Source organism: Lagenorhynchus albirostris, chromosome 2, assembly GCF_949774975.1.
Source record: "Lagenorhynchus albirostris chromosome 2, mLagAlb1.1, whole genome shotgun sequence".
Classification (NCBI taxonomy): Eukaryota; Metazoa; Chordata; class Mammalia; order Artiodactyla; family Delphinidae; genus Lagenorhynchus; species Lagenorhynchus albirostris.
The window spans coordinates 149,649,662-149,671,234 of NC_083096.1; the positions used below are offsets into that span (position 1 = coordinate 149,649,662).

General features: G+C 46.5%; 1 protein-coding gene and 2 non-coding genes across 3 annotated transcripts in view; 2 read left to right on the forward strand and 1 right to left on the reverse strand.

The window, feature by feature from the left end:
* Positions 1-7,780: 7,780 nt before the first annotated feature.
* LOC132516636 (U5 spliceosomal RNA) lies at positions 7,781-7,896 on the forward strand. The gene has a single exon (XR_009539443.1). It is a non-coding gene; the product is annotated as a U5 spliceosomal RNA (small nuclear RNA).
* A 4,742-nt stretch (positions 7,897-12,638) lies between these two features.
* The window catches only part of ARMH1 (armadillo like helical domain containing 1), an 85,719-nt gene continuing 76,784 nt past the window's right edge, over positions 12,639-21,573 (reverse strand). The window contains exons 18-24 of the mRNA XM_060141941.1: positions 14,310-14,432; positions 14,136-14,208; positions 13,860-13,989; positions 13,690-13,767; positions 13,317-13,398; positions 13,111-13,242; positions 12,639-12,658 (exon numbers count right to left, since the gene is read on the reverse strand). Coding sequence (XP_059997924.1) covers positions 12,639-12,658; positions 13,111-13,242; positions 13,317-13,398; positions 13,690-13,767; positions 13,860-13,989; positions 14,136-14,208; positions 14,310-14,432 — 638 coding nt within the window. The remainder of the gene's footprint in view (positions 12,659-13,110; positions 13,243-13,316; positions 13,399-13,689; positions 13,768-13,859; positions 13,990-14,135; positions 14,209-14,309; positions 14,433-21,573) is intronic.
* LOC132516632 (U5 spliceosomal RNA) lies at positions 16,837-16,953 on the forward strand. The gene has a single exon (XR_009539440.1). It is a non-coding gene; the product is annotated as a U5 spliceosomal RNA (small nuclear RNA).

Consider the following 21,573-nt stretch of genomic DNA (forward strand, 5'->3'; position numbering starts at 1 on the left):
GACTTGCTTCTGGTCCATAAACACAACTCTGCCCAAACCCTCAACGGACTTGCTTGTATCTTGCTACAGCATATGTTTCTCAAATTGCAACTCAATTTCTGGTAGTTCGAGCTTGCCTTGGTTTGCCTCTGTTTAGGTTGACAGGTTGGATACGTGGGTGAAGGAGAAGGGATAATCATGGATGACTGCTGGTTTCTGGCTAGAGCAACTGGGTGGGTGGTGGACTATTTCTTGAAATAGGAGAGTGGGGTTATGAAGGAAACAGTTTGGGGGGGGTAGGTCAAAAGCTTCACTTTGGTCATGTTGAGTCCAAGATATATACAAGACTTCAGAGTGGAGGTGTCAGGTTAGCAGTTGGATACACGAATTAGGAGCTCAGGGAGAGATCCAGGCCAGAGATAGAGATTTGGCAGTCATTTTAGGTAGATGTATTCAGAGTCCTGGAACTAAATGAGATCTCCTAGGGAGAGAGTATAGATGGAGATGAGAAGAACCATCATGGAGCCATGGGGGCATACCAGCATTTGAGGGAGTGCAGAGGAGGAGCAAAGGAGGTGAGATTAGGGCGGTTTGAAGGGATGAGGAAAACCAGGGAGTAGAAGTAGAGGAAGGAATGAAGGAGGAAGTAACTTTGGAGAACTGCAGTAAGGACGGGCAAGATGAGGACATGGAAGTATCCTTTAAATTTGCTAGCACCTAAGTCATTGGTGACCTTGAGCAGTCTTAGTAAAGTATTGAAGATGAAAGTCAGAGTAGAGAGAGAAGTGGGATATTGTTTACAGATACATACATATGCGATAAAAGAATAAAGATATGCTTGGGTATGATAAACACTAAGATTCAAGAGAGCAGTTGCCTCTGGCAGAGAGAGTAAAGTGGTAGGAGAGGGGTACTTCAACAAAATAGAATTTTGTTTTTTAACATGAATCATGTGTATACATGATGTTCATTATGTTATTTTCTGTGCCTCCTGAGTTAGGAGGGCAATATAAATTCAGACCCATCGCTACCTTTTTTGCTTTTTCCACCCGTGGGTCCAAGTAGTTGCAAACTTCCTTGCTGCTTCCCAAGGCCCTTGGGGCACTTGGGGTTTTGCAGGGGGCATTGCCAGTTCCTCAACCTTGGTCAGACCTAGTGAATTTCTCCTGGCCCTGAATGGGTGATAAAACTCCAGCCCTCATAACTTGTTTCTGATTCCAATACCCTCCTGTTATAGGAACCTGAAGTCAAGGAATTAACACCGAGTGGTCCAAAAACAGTAAAACCTATAGGAAACTCAGAGTCTCCAAAGTCGAGAATTCCTTTTGTGCCAAAAATGAAGAGAGTAGTCAGAGCAGCAAGGGGAACTGACCCAGAAGAGTCCCATGGTCTGAGAATAATGAAACCTCTAGGACTTTTGGAAACACAAAGCCATTAAATTGGGGACACTTACGTGTGCCAGGGACTCCAACATATTACCATGTACATATCACCACAATAGAGAGAAAAAAAGCCCTCCCTTCCTTGAATTGGTAATAGAACAGAGTCTATAAAATTGGTATGCTTTATATCAAAAAAATAGCAAGTTAAAAAAAATCATTGTGAAAGGATAGAACAATATGTTTACAAAAAAGACATATATGAAAAAAACAAAAACTAGAAACACTTTAAAAGTACAGCCACTGAAATAAAAAAACCTCTGGAACTGTACTACAGTTCCCAATTAATTAAATGATTCAGTGGATGCTAGGTGAAAGGTTGCTGAGTACAGGATGTTTGTATGGTGCCAGAGTACTGCTCCACAGATTATTTGTTAACAATTTGTAAAGGGAAAGCACACCTTTATATGAAAAAAAGTGGCAGTCACCATTATAGCCAAGTGATCAAACAGTATCACCAGTAGTGAGGCACCCTGACATTAAGTGTCTCCTGATAGGATACAAGATGAAGTACACAGCATCATCTAAGAGATAATGATGCCAAAAATGTGTAAGTTAAATCCAGTCCAGCCTCTAGACTTAGGTTTTATTCATTATTTTTTTCTGAACTACTTGATAGTTGTGTTAAAAAAACACAATTTAACCGAATAAATTTGAAGATCTAATTGGCGATTAGACTGGTGACTCATGAATCGGGCAGCATTCCATTTAGTAACTAGGAGGGTGCTCTAAGTGATTGTATAAAATGGAAGGTTTTTATAGGAAGGAGGGTGGGGCAAGGGAGCTATTAGCAAAAGAGAAGAAAGGATTATTTTTAGGCCAGGACATCTTTTTGTGGGGGAAGGGACAGCAAGGGTTTTATTATACAGATTGACTCTTCTTTCTCTGGGGAATAAAGAGGGCCCATTTGGCAGATTACCTCATTGGTGCTGACTAGAAAATTCCAGACTAAGTGATTAAGATTACATTTCCAATGAAGGTTGAAACTGCCATAGGTTAGGTATTAAATCTAGGATTGGTGTCATGGGCTTTAGCACAAGTGACACCATTTTGGGCCTGTGGTTTTTCTCTTTAACCGTTGCAAACATCATGACTCTTTAGCTCTAAGTATTTCAACATGCATCTCCCAAGAATAAGACCATTCTCCCACATAATTACAGTATCATTATTATACTTAAAAAATTGAAAATAATTCCCTAAAGTCTTTTATATCTAGAAATGAGATTTGTTTTAAAATTATTCAATAATCCAGTGGGCCAGCGGTGAGGGATGGGGAGACAGGAAATAACTGTGGCCATGAATTGATGATAGTAGATGCAGTCTAATGGAAAATGGTGTCTTTGTACTTAACGTTTATTTGTTTGAAAATTTTTTTTAAAGATTTTTTTTTTTTTTTTTTGCTGTGGACCATTTTTGAAGTCTTTATTGAATTTGTTACAATATTGCTTCTGTTTTCTGTTTTGGTTTTTTGACCACGATGCATGTGCGATTCTAGCTCCGCAACCAGGGATCGAACTCAAACCTCCACCCCCTGCATTGGAAGGCGAAGTCTCAACCACTGGACTGAAGAGGGGTTAAGGATTTGAGAAAATATAGAGTGAAAACCGAGAAATCCATGAGAAGACGGAAGGTAGTTGGGGGCCAGTTGTGGGGAGACTGTGACTGTAGCCAGAGTTGAAGGGCATCAGATGCCTTGAGATGGGGGTAAGACTGAGGGAGAGCTATTACAGTTGTGCTCACCTGTGCCTCTCCCCTCCTCACCCCCACTCCTCAGGACCCTGGGTGGATCATTACCTGCCCCATTGCCTCATGAGGCTGTAAACCCAGCACTCCAGCCTGACTAGGTAGGGCTAGACCAGTAGACCTTAAACATTACCTCCCCACCTGCTTCATATCTTAGGGTCTGGGCCTTAGCCTTCCCCTAAATTCACTGACACGCCTAAAATAATAGGAACTCAAAGGGAAACATATTTGCAATGAAATAAAAACAACAAACAGAGAAACCTATATTAGATGAAGCTGAGTTAATAGACCTGGTCAAGTTTAAAATAAGTATAATAAATATCCCCCAAATATAAGAGAGGATATTGTTAACCTAAGGTAGGAACAAACAAGAAGAATCAGTTGGAAATACTGGGAATGAAAAATTTAATAGTTGAAATCCATATGTGGATTGAATAGCAGAATGGTTACAGGCAAAATGAAATGATGAGCAATAAGATTAGGGTGAGGATTCTTCCAAACGGCATCAGGAAGGGATAAAGAAAACAAGAAAGATAGAAAACAAATGAGCTAGTTGTTTGTGACCCACACTGTTGGTGACTAATCCTACAGCCATTCTCAGCCCCCTTCTCCCTTACTTATCTCCACATTGGAGATCAAAAAAGAAGGGGCTGAAATGAGGATCATTTGCTTGTAATATGTCCTCCCCCTTTTTTCTTGCCTTGGACATGGATGTTTTGTCAGGAGCTGTGACAGCTGTCTTGCGATCATGAGGTAGGTTATAGTCATCAGATCAAAAAAATTCAACACACTCAGGACAGCCAAGTAGGAAGGCAGGAAGAGCCCAAGAAGGTTCTTGGTGGCTGAACAGTTGAACTAATGCCAGCAACCACCTACAATCCAACTCCTTGCTATGTAACTACAAACAAAAGAAAAGAAAACAAAAACCCACTTGTTTATTTATTTTTAAAAAATATTCATTTATTTATTTGGCTGTGCTGGGTCCTAGTTGTGGCGTGTGGGATCTTTTTATTTGCGGCATGCGAACTCTTAGTTGAAGCATGTGGGATCTAGTTCCCTGATCAGGGATCAAACCCGGGCCCCCTGAATTAGGAGCATGGAGTCTTAGCCACTGGACCACCAGGGAAGTCCCCCAAATTGTTTATTTAAGTCACCATTATTCATGTTTTCTTTAATCAACAACTGAAAACGTACCTAACTAAAATATTCCTAACTGATGCCTTGTTCAATAATTTGAAAAAAAACTACAAAGTTGAGATTCAAAGAAATGAGAGGGGAAAAGGTAGAAATCAGTGAAAAAGAGATTTAAAAGAAGTATTTTAGGACTTCCCTGGTGGCCCAGTGCTTAAGAATCCACCTGCCAATGCAGGGGATATGGGTTCAAGCCCTGGTCGGGCAAGATCCCACATGCCGTGGAGCAACTCAGCCCGTGCGCCACAACTACTGAGCCTGCACTCTAGAGCCCGCGAGCCACAACTACTGAGCCTGTGCACCTAGAGGCTGTGCTCTGCAACAAGAGAAACCCGCGCACCACAACAAAGAGTAGCCGCCACTCTCCACAACTAGAGAAAGCCAAAAATAAATACATAAATAAATTTAAAAAAAAAGAAACTACATGAAATAGTAGAAGAAAACATGAGTGTATTTTTCTTAATAATCCGTGTGTGAAGAAAGCCTTTTGAACTATAACTCAAAATCCGGAAGAGATAAAAGATTTATAAATTTGACTCCATTAAAAAACATCTGCTTGGCAAAATGAAAACCTGGGAGAGAATATTAACAACTTAACGATACATGGCAGATAAAGAACTAATGTCCTTAACACACAGAGAGCTCTTTAAAATAAAGGGAACTTTTCCTTTCTGTGATGCATGGCTGAAAGATGGCAATGCAGGTTTCCGAGAAAAATTGAGGGGAAAGAGCAAACATAAAAATGGACAAAATATACAAACAGAAAATACACACACAAAAGATACAAAAATGTGGGGCTTCCCTGGTGGCACAGTGGTTGAGAGTCTGCCTGCCGACGCAGGGGACACGGGTTTGTGCCCCGGTCCGGGAAGATCCCACATGCCGCCGAACGGCTGGGCCCGTGAGCCATGGCCACTGAGCATGCGCGTCCAGAGCCTGTGCTCCGCAATGGGAGAGGCCACAACAGTGAGAGGCCCGTGTACCGCAAAAAAAAAAAAAGATACAAAAATGAAAAATATACTCAACTTCACTTATAAAAAAGAGAAATGCAACTTAAAACTACACTGAGATACCATTTTTCACCATTTAGATAGGTAGAAATTTTAAAACTTTACAATATCCTGTTGACAAAGCTGTGGGGAAACAGACACCCTCATATGTTGCTGGAGGGAGCACACTTGGAAACAAACTATAGAATTTGGCAGTATTTAACTAAACTACATGTGAATTTAGACTTTGACTCAACAATTCACTTCTGAGAATTTACCCCAAAATACACACTTAGAAATATGAAAAAACATATGCACAAAGCTATTAGTTCAGTATTATCTGTAATAGCAAAATTCTGTAAACAACTGAAATTCCCATCTATAGGGACTGACCGAATAAATTATAGTATGTCCACACAATGCAGTACTGTGCAGCCACAAAAGAATGAGGGAGATCTCTATAAACTGACGTTGCTTGATTTCCAGGGTGTATTAAGTGAAATAAGTAAAGTGTATGTTACCTGTTGTTAAAGGAAATAAAATATGTGTGATAATAATGATGATAATGGTTTTTTTTTTCTTCAGAAAGAAACACGTAAACATAAACCAGAAACTAATGAACACAGGGGAACACAGGGTGGAGGGGATGGGGTGGAAAGGATAAGGCCAAAAGTGAGACTTCTCTTGAGTTTATGTATTTATTTATATATTATTTGTTAAAATTTTAGGCTGCATTGGGTCTTCATTGATGCATGTGGGATTTCTCTAGTTCCGGCGGGCGGGGACTACTCTTATTGCATTGCCCAGGCTTCTCATTGCGGTGGGTTCTCTTTCTTGCAGAGCACAGGCTCTAGGCGCATGGGCTTCAATAGTGGCAGCACACGGGCTCAGTAGTTGTGGCGCATGGGCTCAGTAGTTGTGGTGTATGGGCTCAGTAGTTCTGGCGCACAGGCTGAGTTGCCCCTTGGCATGTGGGATCTTCCCGGGCCAGGGCTCGAACCCGTGTCCCATGCATTGGCAGGTGGATTCTTAACCACTGTGCCACCAGGGACATCCCAAACCTATGACTCTTTAACACTATGTGAATTACATCCTGCACTGCCTTGTAGCAAATCACCCCCTGTAACATTTGCATTTCAGAAAGAAGGTCACGCAGGCCAACAGCCCCGAGACGCACCGACGCAGTTACCGGGCTGCCTGATGCCAGCAGTGACTGTTTGGAAATAACGCAGGAAGAAGAAGAATGCAAGACCTTCACTATTTTGATCCTTATCATATATGCCAGACTGCGAGCCCCACATATAAAATTTTTTCCTATTCCCGAAGGAGATGGGGGCACAGTTCTTCAGGCACTAGCCTGCTGTGTCTTCCTTTCTGCCTGGCAGAAAAATAAAGCCATCTCTCTCTTCCTCCAAAATCTGTCTCCGTATTTCTGTTCGGCATTGGTGCACAGGCAAGCTGATATTTCGGCAACACCATCATCCATCTGCTCTTGCTCTTAAGGCCAGTTGAAGATGGTCCCTTGCAGTTTCCCAAGTTAGGTTAGTGATGTGAAATTCTCCTGCCCCTGGCCCTACCTCCTTCCCTGTCCCCAGCCACGCAGAAGGCAGTTTGCTGGTTGTCTTCCCCAATTCTTCTCCAAGTAGATTATGTTTACTCCCCAAATCCCTGAGCCAGAGGTGGGGGTGCCTACACTCCCAAACTCTGAGTGTCCACGTTCCCCTGCTGTTTGTAGTCTCTTGTGCTGTGCCTGCAGTGGCACCTGGGCGGGGGAGGACACTGCCCTTGTCTAGGTTTTTCTAAATGTCTTACTCAAGTTCCAGCCTCCAGCTTGTGAATCAACTGTGTCTCTTTTTTGACTTGTAAGCAAGTATTAAGCTTTGGGGTTGGGGGGAGGTCTGTAATGTGAAACAAATTCTTTTCTTCCCTCCCCCCACAGTGTTGTAAAAAACTTTTAACGGCCAAACTCCAGATTTGCACTTTTTTTTCTCTAAGTGCTAAAACTATTTTCTTGCCCCTGGTCTTACTGTAACATTTGGAAAAGGAATAAATGTCGTCCCTTAATAAAACAAAACAAAATAAAACAGACTTTCTGGCTCGGCTCGGCGACTATATTCCTATCTGGTTTCTGCTACGCCCCCTGGTGGTGGCTCTAGACCGAGCAGGAAAGCTAATAAAGGAAGGCATTTGCCGAAGCGCGAGGTTGGTGACTCAGCTTCATTTACATACCCACAATGCATTGGATTCGGGATCTTGCCTACTTTCAAAAGGCTCTAGCCTTCTATTTCTTTTGACTCCCGCCCCCACTCGGAATCAGGATATTTTCACAGAAGTGTGTGAAATAATTGCAGAACTCACTCGTTGTTTGCGGGTAAATAGTTACCGTTGGTGCCTTGGGACTTCCAGTTAGCCGAGGACTATGTGAGTGGTTATGACGGCATACTCTGGTTTCTCTTCAGAACGCATAAATCTTTCGCCTTTTACTAAAGATTTCCGTGGAGAGAAACAATTCCGAGTTTCTATCGAATTTTTTGAGGCCTTGTTTTTACGAGGTTAATAGGTTGGTGCAAAAGAGAGAATGTTTTGTGCTTTGGTGTGTCCCGGCTGGCAGCGTTCCATACGATGGAAAAAGTAATCAACGCTGTTGCGCTTTCGTTGTAGGCCGTTTTTGGGAGAGCGAGTCCGCGTTCGTTTTTCTCCAGGAATTTGTTTTTCGGTTTGTCGTGTCTGCGCGTGTGTGGTGGATGTGCTGGTGTTCTCGCGGTGAGAAGCGTGAAGTCCGTGTGATTTCGCGCCCCGGGCAAGCGCCCGGAGTTAAACTGGTTGGCGGAGCGGTGTAATAACAGTGGCGAGCCGTGCTTGCGTTTTGACTGCTGCTCGTAAACAGCTGCGTTTCTCAGTGGGAGCAAGGTGTTGTGTCATGTTTCTGTGAGGTTGTCTTCAGGAGGCGGGTTTAGGTGTGGACGACGCAGCTGGTGCTCGCGGAGTCCGTGTGGTGTTCTGGCGAGGAGGTATCGATCCTGGCTTGAGGAAGGCGGCACCCGGGAAGGGAAAGAAAGAGGCGCAGGAGAAGTAAGCCCCGCTTTCTTCGCGCGAGCGGCCGCACAGTTATAAGGAATTCAAATACTCACAGAGCTGGAGAACGCACTTTGTTCCTCGCGCTTCGGGTTTACCTTCGCACGTTGGAGACCACCAGGCATAATACAGTTGAACTGCTTCTTGTGCACGGCACGTGGCCTGGCACAGAGCAGTCAGTCGTCCAGTAGACGGTTGCTCGCTGTAGATTATCCGCTTAACCTGGCTTTGGTTAGGTCTTGAATTCAAGTTCAGGCTTGGGCACATCTGTTTGCAAAGGTTTTTTCAAGGCAGTACGTGAGCACCTCCGGCGAGGCCCACCTCTCTGGGATTGTGGTTCTAACTGCTGCACTTGTGTAACTTGGCTTTTCTAAAAGCTTCCAAAAAATTGAAGTATAGTTGGTTGATTTTTGTATGATACATATTTAAATATAAAATTTCTGATGAGGTAGTTTAGCCTTAAAAGTAGAACTGTTAAGAATAAATCCTAGGAATTCCCTGGCGGTCCAGTGGTTAGGGCTCCACGCTTCCACGGCAGAGGGCGCGGGTTCTATCCCTGGTTGGGGAACTGAAACCCAGCAGGCCACTCGGCGCGGCCAAAAGAAAAAGAAAAAGAAAAAGAAAAGGAAATGCTCAAGATCAGCGATTGTTTCCAGTTTCTAATGTGGATCAAGACCGCAAATAATTGCTCTAAATTTTAATTTTAGAAGTAAGCTTAGGGCTTCCCTGGTGGTACAGGGGTTAAGGATCCGCCTCTCACTGCAGGGGACACGGGTTCGAGTCCTGGTCCCAGAAGATCCCCCATTGCGCGGAGCAACTAAGCCCGGGCCCCACAACTACTGAGCCCGAGTGCCACAAGCACTGAAGCCCGGGCACCTGGAGCCCGTGCTCGGCAACAAGAGAAGCCACCGCAGTGAGAAGCCCGCGCACCGCAACGGAGAGCAACCGCCACTCCACGCAACTAGAGAAAGTCCGCACGCAGCAACGAAGACCCAACACAGCCCAAAATAAATACAGTACATAAATTAAACAGACAAGAAAAAGCTTATATACTGCATGACAATCCAATGCAATATACAAACCTTAACTGGATCCTGAACAAAACCCAATAACACACCAAGGAAAGGAAGGCAGGAAGAAAGCAGAAGGTACACTTTTGGTGCCTTTGTGGACATTTTAGTGTGTACTCTATTTCACGTGACAGTATTCAATTAATAATTGTATTTGTTTCCTTGCTGCTGTAACAAATTATCACACGCTTAGTGACTTAAAACAACTTCTGGACGGCAGGAGTCTAGAATTAAGGTGTTGACAGGGCTGCATTCTTTCTAGAGGCTTCAAGGGAGAATCTGTTCCCTTGCCTTTAAGAAAGCTGGCTTCATTCCTTGGCCTGTGACCCCCTCCTTGCAGTCCAAATCTCTTGCTTCTGTCGTGTCATCCCCTAACTCTGGATCCTCCTGCCGTATAAAGAGCCTCGTAATTACCTGGGGCCAACCTAGATAATCCAGGAGAATCTCCCCATCTCAAGATCCTTAATCACACCTGCACAATCCCTTTTACCGTGTGAAGTAACATATCTACAGGTTCCTGGGATCAGGATGTGGATGTATTTGGAGGCTACGACTCACACTACCACAATACTGATATAGTAATTATGTAGGAGAACGGCCTTATTCTTAGTAGACACGTAATGTGAAATATTTAGCAGTGAAATGTCATGACATCTGAAACTTCCAAAAAGCCCAGTAAACAGAGAGAGAGAAAGAAAATGTGTCATAGGTACTCATTCTTTCAACTTGTTGTAGTTCTGAACTTTCGGAAATAACAAGTTGGGGGAGAATAAATGTATAGTAATAAATTTCATGTAACGTATATTTGTTTTGGATATTTGAATTATACTTAAGATTTCCTTTTTATTTATTTATTCTGAAAAAATTTATTTATTTGGCTGAGCCAGGTCTGAACTGCGGCACGCATGATCTTTAGCTACGGCATGAGAACCCTTAGTTGCAGCATGTGGGATCTAGGTCCCTGACCAGGGATCGAACCTGGGCCCCTCTGCATTGGTAGCGTGGAGTCTTAGCCCCTGGACCACCAGGGAAGTCCCTTAAGATTTCATTTTTTAAAGCTCCATTGTTATTAAAGAGTTATCGTCTTAGACCAGTGGTTTCCAGAGTTTTGGATTTTCCAATTATTAAAATTTCCAAAAAAATTTTGCGGTACTAATTTTTAAAATCATGATTCTACAAAAAGGCCATTCCAAGACTAAAAACAGTAAGAGTGACTTGACACCAAAGAACAGGACACGTCTTTAAAACAGGATATCCATTTAGCTTTATGGAAAACATACCGATATTTCCTTAACTTTTCTCTCCTCCCTCCGCCCAAATAGAGGAAAGCTGAGGCTCAAAATCCCAGTTTGGGGTAAGTTAGGCTGCCTCTGACCAACAAGATCAGGGCCGGTGATGCCCTCTTGTGGCACCCTGGAGAATTACTGCCATCTGACTTCATGTCCTCAGACTTCATGTCTTCTGACTTTGAGGGACAGTGCCCTCACAGTAACTCTGTCGTTCATTCATATGTGCCAGGCATTGTTCTCAGCATTTGGGACATATCAGTAATGAAAACAAATATCCCTGCCCTGCTGGAGCTTACATTCAGGTGGGGAGACACCCAATAAATAAATAACACATAAATAAGTGCTATGGAAAAACCAACAGTGGTAGGGGTTCGGGGTCAGAATATAGGGGTCGGTAGTGTGGGACGCGACTTAAAATAGGGTAACCCCCCCCGAGAAGATAACTTTGTTTTTTAAAAAAATTATTTATTTATTTGGTTGCATCGGGTCTTAGTTGCGGCTGGTGGGCTCCTTAGTTGTGGCTCACCAGTTCCTTAGTTGTGGCATGCACGTGGGATCTAGTTCCCTGACCAGGGATCGAACCCTGGCCCTCTGTATTGGGAGCACGGAGTCTTATCCACTGCACCACCAGGTAAGTCCTGAGAATATGCCTTTTGTGTAAAGAGTTGAAAGGAGGTCATGGAGTTAGCCATGCAGACACCTGGGGTGAGGGTTCTAGGAAGAGGACCTCTCTCAAGTGTTCAGCAGAAAAGTCTGCACAAAAGCCCTAAAGCGGGAGCTTGTTTTGTCAACTTCAAGAACCACACAGCCAATGTGTCTGGTGCCCAGTGAAGAAGAGAGAGAGAAGTAGGAGAGAGTTCAGAAGTCATGGGAGCCTAGATCACCCTGGAGGCCGTAACAGTAAGGGCTTGGGCTTTACTCAGTGAAATGGAGAGCTCTGCAAGGTTCTGAGCAGAGTGACAGAATCTGAAGTTTACAAGGACCACTCTGGCTGCTGTGCTGACAAAGAGAATGGGGCAGAAAGCAGAGTCATCTAGAGGAGAGATGATGGTGGCTTGGACCCGAGTATTAGCAATGGAGGTAGTGAGGCATAGTTGGATCCTGGATATATTTGGAAGGTAGAGTCAACAGACAGGATGGATCCAGAGGTTAAAGAGAGACATCAAGGAGAACACCACGATTTTGTTCTGAGTGGCAGGAAGGATGAGTTGCCATCAGTTGAGTTGGGGAAGATGGCACAGGACTGGGAGTTCAGCTTTGGACACTGATGAGATACAAATGCATATTCTAAAGCGAGTCAAGGAAAATTTGAACATAAATAATTTTCTCTGCCCTTTGGCCTCCTCTCTTCCCTCTACTGTGCATTGCGTATCTGCACCATGCATCGACCCACCTCCCGGTGGGCAGAAATACCTGGTCAACTGTAAAGAGCAACCTTCTCCTAGTATCAACAAGATAACTCCTTAGGAGATAACTTTCCTCCTTGATCTTGTAAGGGGCCTTGATGACCCATGACCCATTACTTGCTTTGTAGGTGTCGATGTGGATTGTGTGAATGTCACTGTGTACGTCATTTAACGTACAAAGCCCTGGATAACTGTGCTTTGACCTCTCACAGGCAGAACAGTACTTGGAGCTTTCCGAGAGGCTGTTCCCGGCTTATATACGCCGCAATTTGGCTCGAATAAAATTTTCCATTGCTTTCTTAGATCGACTGATTAAATTTTTCGTCGACAACACCATGAGGTAGAAATGTTTAGCTGGAAACAGAAACGTGGGAGTCGTTGCACAGAAGTGGTATTTAAAGCAATGGAATCACCAGGGTGTAAAGGCAGGGAAGAGGCTCCAGGTCAGAGTCCTGCCTCACTCCACCTTGAAGGCAGCTGGGTTGAAGAGGAGGAATCAGCAAAAGAGAATGAAAGGAAGCAACCGGAGAGGCAGGAGAAAAACCAGGTGGGTGTGGTGTCCTGGAGGGGAGAGCGCAGGGGCCAGCAGGGAGCTGAGGTAAGGCCCGCTCCACAGGCTGTGCCCTTGAATCTTCTGCGACGTTGGTGGTCCTTCCCCTCAGACCAGCGTTTTTCCTTGGTGAGCAGAGGCATCCCGACCCGTCATCATAACTCTCACTAGATCGCCCTCTGCCCTCCACACACGGATACCAGATAGATAGCAAGACCGTTTGTTTATTGAACCCTTCCCAGGCAGCTCTCCTTTTCCCCTTCTGGCGGGCAGATCCCCAGCCTCCCACCAAGGGCCAAGAAGAGTCAACCGGAGCTTGGCCCTGGCTCCTTCCTCCTGCCAGGCTTCCCTGCCACACAGCCTGGGCTTCCTGGCTTGCCTTGGGGGCCCTGTTGCTCCTTTTCTCCCACAGCCTCCCTCTGGAAGTGTGTGACGTAGGCCACCTGACCCTGATTACAATGGCCAAAGTAAAAGCTCATGGTGCTGTCGGAGAGGCCACTGAGATGCAGCTCTGGGGACAGGGAGATGAGCCTGAGTGTGGGTGCCGCCGCCCCTCTGCTCCAGGCCCCCTCACACCCCACTCACCTTTGGTGACATTGACTTCGTTGGCCGCCAAGATGTCCGCCTGAATGCTATCTATTTTCACGTACAAGTCCTCGGCGTTGCCCTGAGGACAGGAGCAAGGGGAACTGGGCTGGATGCCAGGGCAGCCTGGACTTGGAGTTGGGCGTGGGCACATGGAGGTTGCAGGCTGCGGTCAGGCTCTTAGCCCGACTGGAAGGGCAGGAAAGGGGACGGAAGGATGCCAGGTGGACAAGCCCAAGCCGGGGCAGTCCCTCCCGCCGCCGGCCCCGAGGCCGATCTGTGTGTGGGGTGTACAGGGGGAGGGGCCGTGCGCTGGGCTGTGCACAGGGGCACTGTTGTGTCCCGCGGGGCGCGGCGGGGCGGGAGCACTTACACGGAAGAGCTTGTAGAGTTCCTCCCCCATGGACCTGCGCACGTGCTCCTCCGCCACTGGGAATAACTGCACAAAGTACTGCGTGGGCGGGCGAGGGGGCGTGACTGCCGTGCCCACGCGCTGTGCCTGCCGCGCCGCCCTGCCGCCCGCCACCCGGCCGCCCAGCGCACCTCTAGCGTGAGGCTGGCCTGCCTCTGGCCGTTGCTGTGGTCCACGTTGCCCATGGCGGCCATGAGGCTGTGCACCACGCGCAGGTGCAGCATCTCCTCGGCCAGGCTCGTGTTGCCTCGCGCCAGGATCCTGGGCGGGGGTGGCGTGGGGTGGGGGTGGGATTCATGCTGCGGCGGCCCCGTGGGACCCTCCGGCGGCCGGAGCACTCTTGGGGGCCCGCGGGCAGCGCCTGGGCCTGGCTTGCCGCATCTGCCCACTACCTGCTGCCCGCTTACCTGGTGGCCTTGGCGGCCGCGGCCTGCTGCAAGAACCACGGCCGGTGGGCGGTGAGCTGCAGAACCGAAGAGTCTGGAAGAGGGAGGAGTGGCCGTGAGGCTGGAGGAGCCCTCGTCCTCGTCTTCCACCCTGCCCCGTCGGGGTCCACCACCCCGATCGCAGTGGATCCTTACCGCTGACGATCTGGGACTGCTGTTTGCTGGTCTCCTTGAAGGACGGTATCAGCAGCGCCACGAGGCCCTTGAGCAGCGCCGGGCACACGTCGTAGTTGACCAGGTCCTTGATCAGCTCGATGGCTGGGGAAGGCAGGGGCGCTGGAGAGGCCCGCCGCTCCACTCCCCGCCCTCGCCCTCGCAAGGAAGCAGCACCCCCTCCCCTCCAACTCTTTATCGACCTTTCTTAGCACCTCTTACTGGCCAGCACTGTGCCAGGCGTGGGGGAGCTGGGCCGGGGACCCCTCAGTCTTGCCCTTCTGGAGCTCATATTAAAGGGGAGAGGGAGGAGGAGGCCGAGGCCCCCTGGGACTCACAGAACCAGCCAGAGCCGGAGGAAGAAGGTTGGAGGCTTAGAGGCTGAAAAGAGCTGGAGGCCCCACAGAGGTAGGGCCGCCAAAGGGCTTTGAGGAATCTAGAAGGTTTCCTGGAGGAGGGAAGGACGGCGGGTCTTCACAGGGAGACAGGATGGGGAAAGACAAGGGGTGAGGGGGAGACAGAGCAAGTGGGTGGGGATGTGTAGCAGAAAATGAGAAAGGAGGCGAGGCTGACAGCAGTTTAGAGAAACTTTCCTTTCTGACGGACCCTTATTGAGGCCTTGTTTGCCGAGGCTCTGTGCAGAGGGCTCTCTGTTCAGTGTCCCAGTGACGATCCCTGTGACCAAGGAGCTTCATTTTGCAACAGCATGATGACTTATCCCTATTGGACATTTGAAGGAATGAGGCACAGAGAGGTAAAGCACTTGCCATAAGGTACCACAGCTAGGAAGCGGTGGAAGCAAAAGGAGGGAAAGATTCGGTTAGGAAGGAGGAGGGGACTAGAATTTAAAGAGGGCATTTTCTGTGGCTGCTTCGCAGTCATTCATTCCATCCAGCATTGACTCAGCCTTTTGTCCAACCTGCATAGGACGCGTCTTGTGCCCGGTGAACAGTTTGGTGACAAGTGCTATAAAAGGGGTCGGTGGGCTGTGGGAGAGCCTGGGAAGATGGCAGAGGACTGAATATTTTTGTAAAGAGAGAAGAACTCCAGACAGGCAGAGCTGGAAGCGGGCAGGTAATGTGGTGTGATACGACAGCGGGTAGACACAAGTGCTTGCTGCATGGAAGACGGGGCTTAGAAATGAGCTGTCCCCCCAGCTGCAGAGTCAAGTGCCGCTGGCCTCACCACCTACTTCGAGGGCACAGTTGTTTCCCTGACTAGCTCATCTGCATACCAGAATGCAGTGTAGACTACGTGAGAAATATTAACGGTATTTGTTTGAAAAACAAAAAATTAATGTTTTATTTTCTTTTTAAAAAAATAAAAAAATCTATTTATTTATAATCTATTTATTTATATTTTATTTATTTATAAAATCTTTTCCGATTCCCGAAGGAGATGGGGGCACAGTTCTTCAGGCACTAGCCTGCTGTGTCTTCCTTTCTGCCTGGCAGAAAAATAAAGCCATCTCTCTCTTCCTCCAAAATCTCTGTCTCCGTATTTCTGTTCGGCATTGGTGCACAGGCAAGCTGATATTTCGGCAACACCATCATCCATCTGCTCTTGCTCTTAAGGCCAGTTGAAGATGGTCCCTTGCAGTTTCCCAAGTTAGGTTAGTGATGTGAAATTCTCCTGCCCCTGGCCCTACCTCCTTCCCTTTCCCAGCCACGCAGAAGGCAGTTTGCTGGTTGTCTTCCCCAATTCTTCTCCAAGTAGGTTATGTTTACTCCCCAAATCCCTGAGCCAGAGGTGGGGGTGCCTACACTCCCAAACCCTGAGTGTCCACGTTCCCCTGCTGTTTGTAGTCTCTTGTGCTGTGCCTGCAGTGGCACCTGGGCGGGGGAGGACACTGCCCTTGTCTAGGTTTTTCTAAATGTCTTACTCAAGTTCCAGCCTCCAGCTTGTGAATCAACTGTCTCTTTTTTGACTTGTAAGCAAGTATTAAGCTTTGGGGTTGTGGGGAGGCCTGTGATGTGAAACAACTTCTTTTCTTCCCTCCCCGCACATTGTTGTAAATGACTTTTAACGGCCAAACCCCAGATTTGCACTTTTCTTTTCCCTAACTGCTAAAACCATTTCCTTCCCCCTGGTGTTACTGTAACATTTGCAAAAGGAATAAATGTCGTCCCTTAATAAAAACAAAACAAAATAAAACAGACTTTCTGGTTGGACTCGGCGACTATATTCCTATCTGGTTTCTGCTTCGCCCCCTGGTGGTGGCTCTAGACCGAGCAGGAAAACTAATAAAGGAAGGCATTTGCCGAAGCGCGAGGTTGGTGACTCAGCTTCATTTACATACCCACAATGCATTGCCATCGGGATCTTGCCTACTTTCAAAAGGCTCTAGCCTTCTATTTCTTTTGACTCCCGCCCCCACTCGAAATCAGGATATTTTCACAGAAGTGTGTGAAATAATTGCAGAACTCACTCGTTGTTTGCGGGTAAATAGTTACCGTTGGTGCCTTGGGACTTCCAGTTAGCCGAGGACTGTGTGAGCGGCTATGATGGCATACTCTGGTTTCTCTTCAGAACGCATAAATCTTTCGCCTTTTACTAAAGATTTCCGTGGAGAGAAACAATTCCGAGTTTCTACCCAATTTTTTGAGGCCTTGTTTTATACAAGGCTAATAAATTTGTGCAAAGAAAAGAACGTCTTGCGTTTTGGTGGATCTGTGCTGGTAGTGTTACACGCTGCGGAAAGTGGTAACCCTGTTTTGACTTAGCTGTAGGCCGTTTTTGTGATGCTTTCTTAGTGTGACGTACGTGTGATTTCGGAATCCTGGCAAGCGCCTGGAATTAACCTGGTTGGCGGAGCGGTATAACGCAGTGGCGTGCTGTTTTTGCAGTTTTTGACCGTTGCTCGTAAACAACTGCAGTCCTCGGTGAGAGCAAGGTGTTGTGTCATGTTTCTCTGAGGTTGTCTTCAGGAGGCGAGCTTCGTGTGGACGGGGCAACTGGTGCTCGTGGAGTGCTCATGGTGTTCTGAGGAGGAGGTATCCTTCCTGGTTTGAGGAAGGCAGCGTCGGGGAAGGAAGAGAAAGAGGCGCAAGAGAAGTGACCCCCCACTTTCTAAGCGCGAGCGGCCCCACAAGTTATAAGGAATTCAAATACTCACAGAGCTTAAAAACGCGCTTTGTTCCTAGCGCTTCGGGTTTATCTTTTTGGAGACCACCAGGCATAATAAAGTTGAACTGCTTCTCGTGCACGGCACGCGGCCTGGCACAGAGCAGTCAGTCGTCCAGTAGACGGTTGCTCGCTGTAGATTATCCGCTTAACCTGGCTTTGGTTAGGTCGTGAATTCAAGTTCAGGCTTGGGCACATGTGTTTGCAAAGGATTGTTCAAGGCAGTACGTGAGCACCTCCGGGGAGACCCACCTCTCTGGGATTGTGGTTCTAACTGCTGCACTTGTGTAACTTGGCTTCTGTAAAAGCTTCAAAAAAATTGAAGTATAGTTGGTCGATGTTTGTATGATAAACATTCAAATATACACTTTCTGATGAGGTAGTTTAGCCTTCAAACTAGAACTGTTAAAAATAAGAAATTCGAGGAATTCCCGGGCAATCCCTGGACCAGTGGTTAGGGCTCCACGCTTCCACGGCAGGGGGCGCGGGTTTGATCCCGGTTGGGGAACTGAAACCCAGCAGGCCACTCGGCGCGGCGGAAAGAAAAAAAAGAAAAAAGAAAAAAAAAAAAGGAAAGGCAATGCTCAAGATCATCTGTAGTTTTCCAGTTTCTAATGTGGATGAAGACCGCAAGTAATTGCTCTAAATTTTAATTTTAGAAGTAAGCTTAGGGCTTCCCTGGTGGTACAGGGGTTAAGAATCCGCCTCTCACTGCAGGGGACACGGGTTCGAGTCCTGGTCCCGGAATATCCCCCATTCCGCGGAGCAACTAAGCCTGGGCCCCACAACTACTGAGCCCGAGTGCCACAAGCACTGAAGCCCGGGCACCTGGAGCCCGTGCTCGGCAACAAGAGAAGCCACCGCAGTGAGAAGCCCGCGCACCGCAACGGAGAGCAGCCCCTGCTCCACGCAACTAGAGAAAGTCTGCACGCAGCAACGAAGGCCCAACACAGCCCAAAATAAATACAATACATAAATTAAACAGACAAGAAAAAGCTTATACTGCATGACAATCCAATGCAATATACAAACCTTAACTGGATCCTGAACAAAACCCAATAACACACCAAGGAAAGGAAGGCAGGAAGAAAGCAGAAGGTACACTTTTGGTGCCTTTGTGGACATTTTAGTATGTACTCTATTTCACGTGACAGTATTCAATTAATAATTGTATTTGTTTCCTTGCTGCTGTAACAAATTATCACACGCTTAGTGACTTAAAACAACTTCTGGACGGCAGGAGTCTAGAATTAAGGTGTTGACAGGGCTGCATTCTTTCTAGAGGCTTCAAGGGAGAATCTGTTCCCTTGCCTTTAAGAAAGCTGGCTTCATTCCTTGGCCTGTGACCCCCTCCTTGCAGTCCAAATCTCTTGCTTCTGTCGTGTCATCCCCTAACTCTGGATCCTCCTGCCATATAAAGAGCCTCGTAATTACCTGGGGCCAACCTAGATAATCCAGGAGAATCTCCCCATCTCAAGATCCTTAATCACACCTGCACAATCCCTTTTACCGTGTGAAGTAACATATCTACAGGTTCCTGGGATCAGGATGTGGATGTATTTGGAGGCTACGACTCACACTACCACAATACTGATATAGTAATTATGTAGGAGAACGGCCTTATTCTTAGTAGACACGTAATGTGAAATATTTAGCAGTGAAATGTCATGACATCTGAAACTTTCAAAAAGCCCAGTAAACAGAGAGAGAGAAAGAAAATGTGTCATAGGTACTCATTCTTTCAACTTGTTGTAGTTCTGAACTTTCGGAAATAACAAGTTGGGGGAGAATAAATGTATAGTAATAAATTTCATGTAACGTATATTTGTTTTGGATATTTGAATTATACTTAAGATTTCCTTTTTATTTATTTATTCTGAAAAAATTTATTTATTTGGCTGAGCCAGGTCTGAACTGCGGCACGCATGATCTTTAGCTACGGCATGAGAACCCTTAGTTGCAGCATGTGGGATCTAGGTCCCTGACCAGGGATCGAACCTGGGCCCCTCTGCATTGGTAGCGTGGAGTCTTAGCCCCTGGACCACCAGGGAAGTCCCTTAAGATTTCATTTTTTAAAGCTCCATTGTTATTAAAGAGTTATCGTCTTAGACCAGTGGTTTCCAGAGTTTTGGATTTTCCAATTATTAAAATTTCCAAAAAAATTTTGCGGTACTAATTTTTAAAATCATGATTCTACAAAAAGGCCATTCCAAGACTAAAAACAGTAAGAGTGACTTGACACCAAAGAACAGGACACGTCTTTAAAACAGGATATCCATTTAGCTTTATGGAAAACATACCGATATTTCCTTAACTTTTCTCTCCTCCCTCCGCCCAAATAGAGGAAAGCTGAGGCTCAAAATCCCAGTTTGGGGTAAGTTAGGCTGCCTCTGACCAACAAGATCAGGGCCGGTGATGCCCTCTTGTGGCACCCTGGAGAATTACTGCCATCTGACTTCATGTCCTCAGACTTCATGTCTTCTGACTTTGAGGGACAGTGCCCTCACAGTAACTCTGTCGTTCATTCATATGTGCCAGGCATTGTTCTCAGCATTTGGGACATATCAGTAATGAAAACAAATATCCCTGCCCTGCTGGAGCTTACATTCAGGTGGGGAGACACCCAATAAATAAATAACACATAAATAAGTGCTATGGAAAAACCAACAGTGGTAGGGGTTCGGGGTCAGAATATAGGGGTCGGTAGTGTGGGACGCGACTTAAAATAGGGTAACCCCCCCCGAGAAGATAACTTTGTTTTTTAAAAAAATTATTTATTTATTTGGTTGCATCGGGTCTTAGTTGCGGCTGGTGGGCTCCTTAGTTGTGGCTCACCAGTTCCTTAGTTGTGGCATGCACGTGGGATCTAGTTCCCTGACCAGGGATCGAACCCTGGCCCTCTGTATTGGGAGCACGGAGTCTTATCCACTGCACCACCAGGTAAGTCCTGAGAATATGCCTTTTGTGTAAAGAGTTGAAAGGAGGTCATGGAGTTAGCCATGCAGACACCTGGGGTGAGGGTTCTAGGAAGAGGACCTCTCTCAAGTGTTCAGCAGAAAAGTCTGCACAAAAGCCCTAAAGCGGGAGCTTGTTTTGTCAACTTCAAGAACCACACAGCCAATGTGTCTGGTGCCCAGTGAAGAAGAGAGAGAGAAGTAGGAGAGAGTTCAGAAGTCATGGGAGCCTAGATCACCCTGGAGGCCGTAACAGTAAGGGCTTGGGCTTTACTCAGTGAAATGGAGAGCTCTGCAAGGTTCTGAGCAGAGTGACAGAATCTGAAGTTTACAAGGACCACTCTGGCTGCTGTGCTGACAAAGAGAATGGGGCAGAAAGCAGAGTCATCTAGAGGAGAGATGATGGTGGCTTGGACCCGAGTATTAGCAATGGAGGTAGTGAGGCATAGTTGGATCCTGGATATATTTGGAAGGTAGAGTCAACAGACAGGATGGATCCAGAGGTTAAAGAGAGACATCAAGGAGAACACCACGATTTTGTTCTGAGTGGCAGGAAGGATGAGTTGCCATCAGTTGAGTTGGGGAAGATGGCACAGGACTGGGAGTTCAGCTTTGGACACTGATGAGATACAAATGCATATTCTAAAGCGAGTCAAGGAAAATTTGAACATAAATAATTTTCTCTGCCCTTTGGCCTCCTCTCTTCCCTCTACTGTGCATTGCGTATCTGCACCATGCATCGACCCACCTCCTGGTCGGCAGAAATACCTGGTCAACTGTAAAGAGCAACCTTCTCCTAGTATCAACAAGATAACTCCTTAGGAGATAACCTTCCTCCTTGATCTTGTAAGGGGCCCTGATGACCCCTGACCCATTACTTGCTTTGTAGGTGTCGATGTGGATTGTGTGAATGTCACTGTGTACGTCATTTAACGAACAAAGCCCTGGATAACTGTGCTTTGACCTCTCACAGGCAGAACAGTACTTGGAGCTTTCCGAGAGGCTGTTCCCGGCTTATATACGCCGCAATTTGGCTCGAATAAAATTTTCCATTGCTTTCTTAGATCGACTGATTAAATTTTACGTCGACAACACCATGAGGTAGAAATGTTTAGCTGGAAACAGAAACGTGGGAGTCGTTGCACAGAAGTGGTATTTAAAGCAATGGA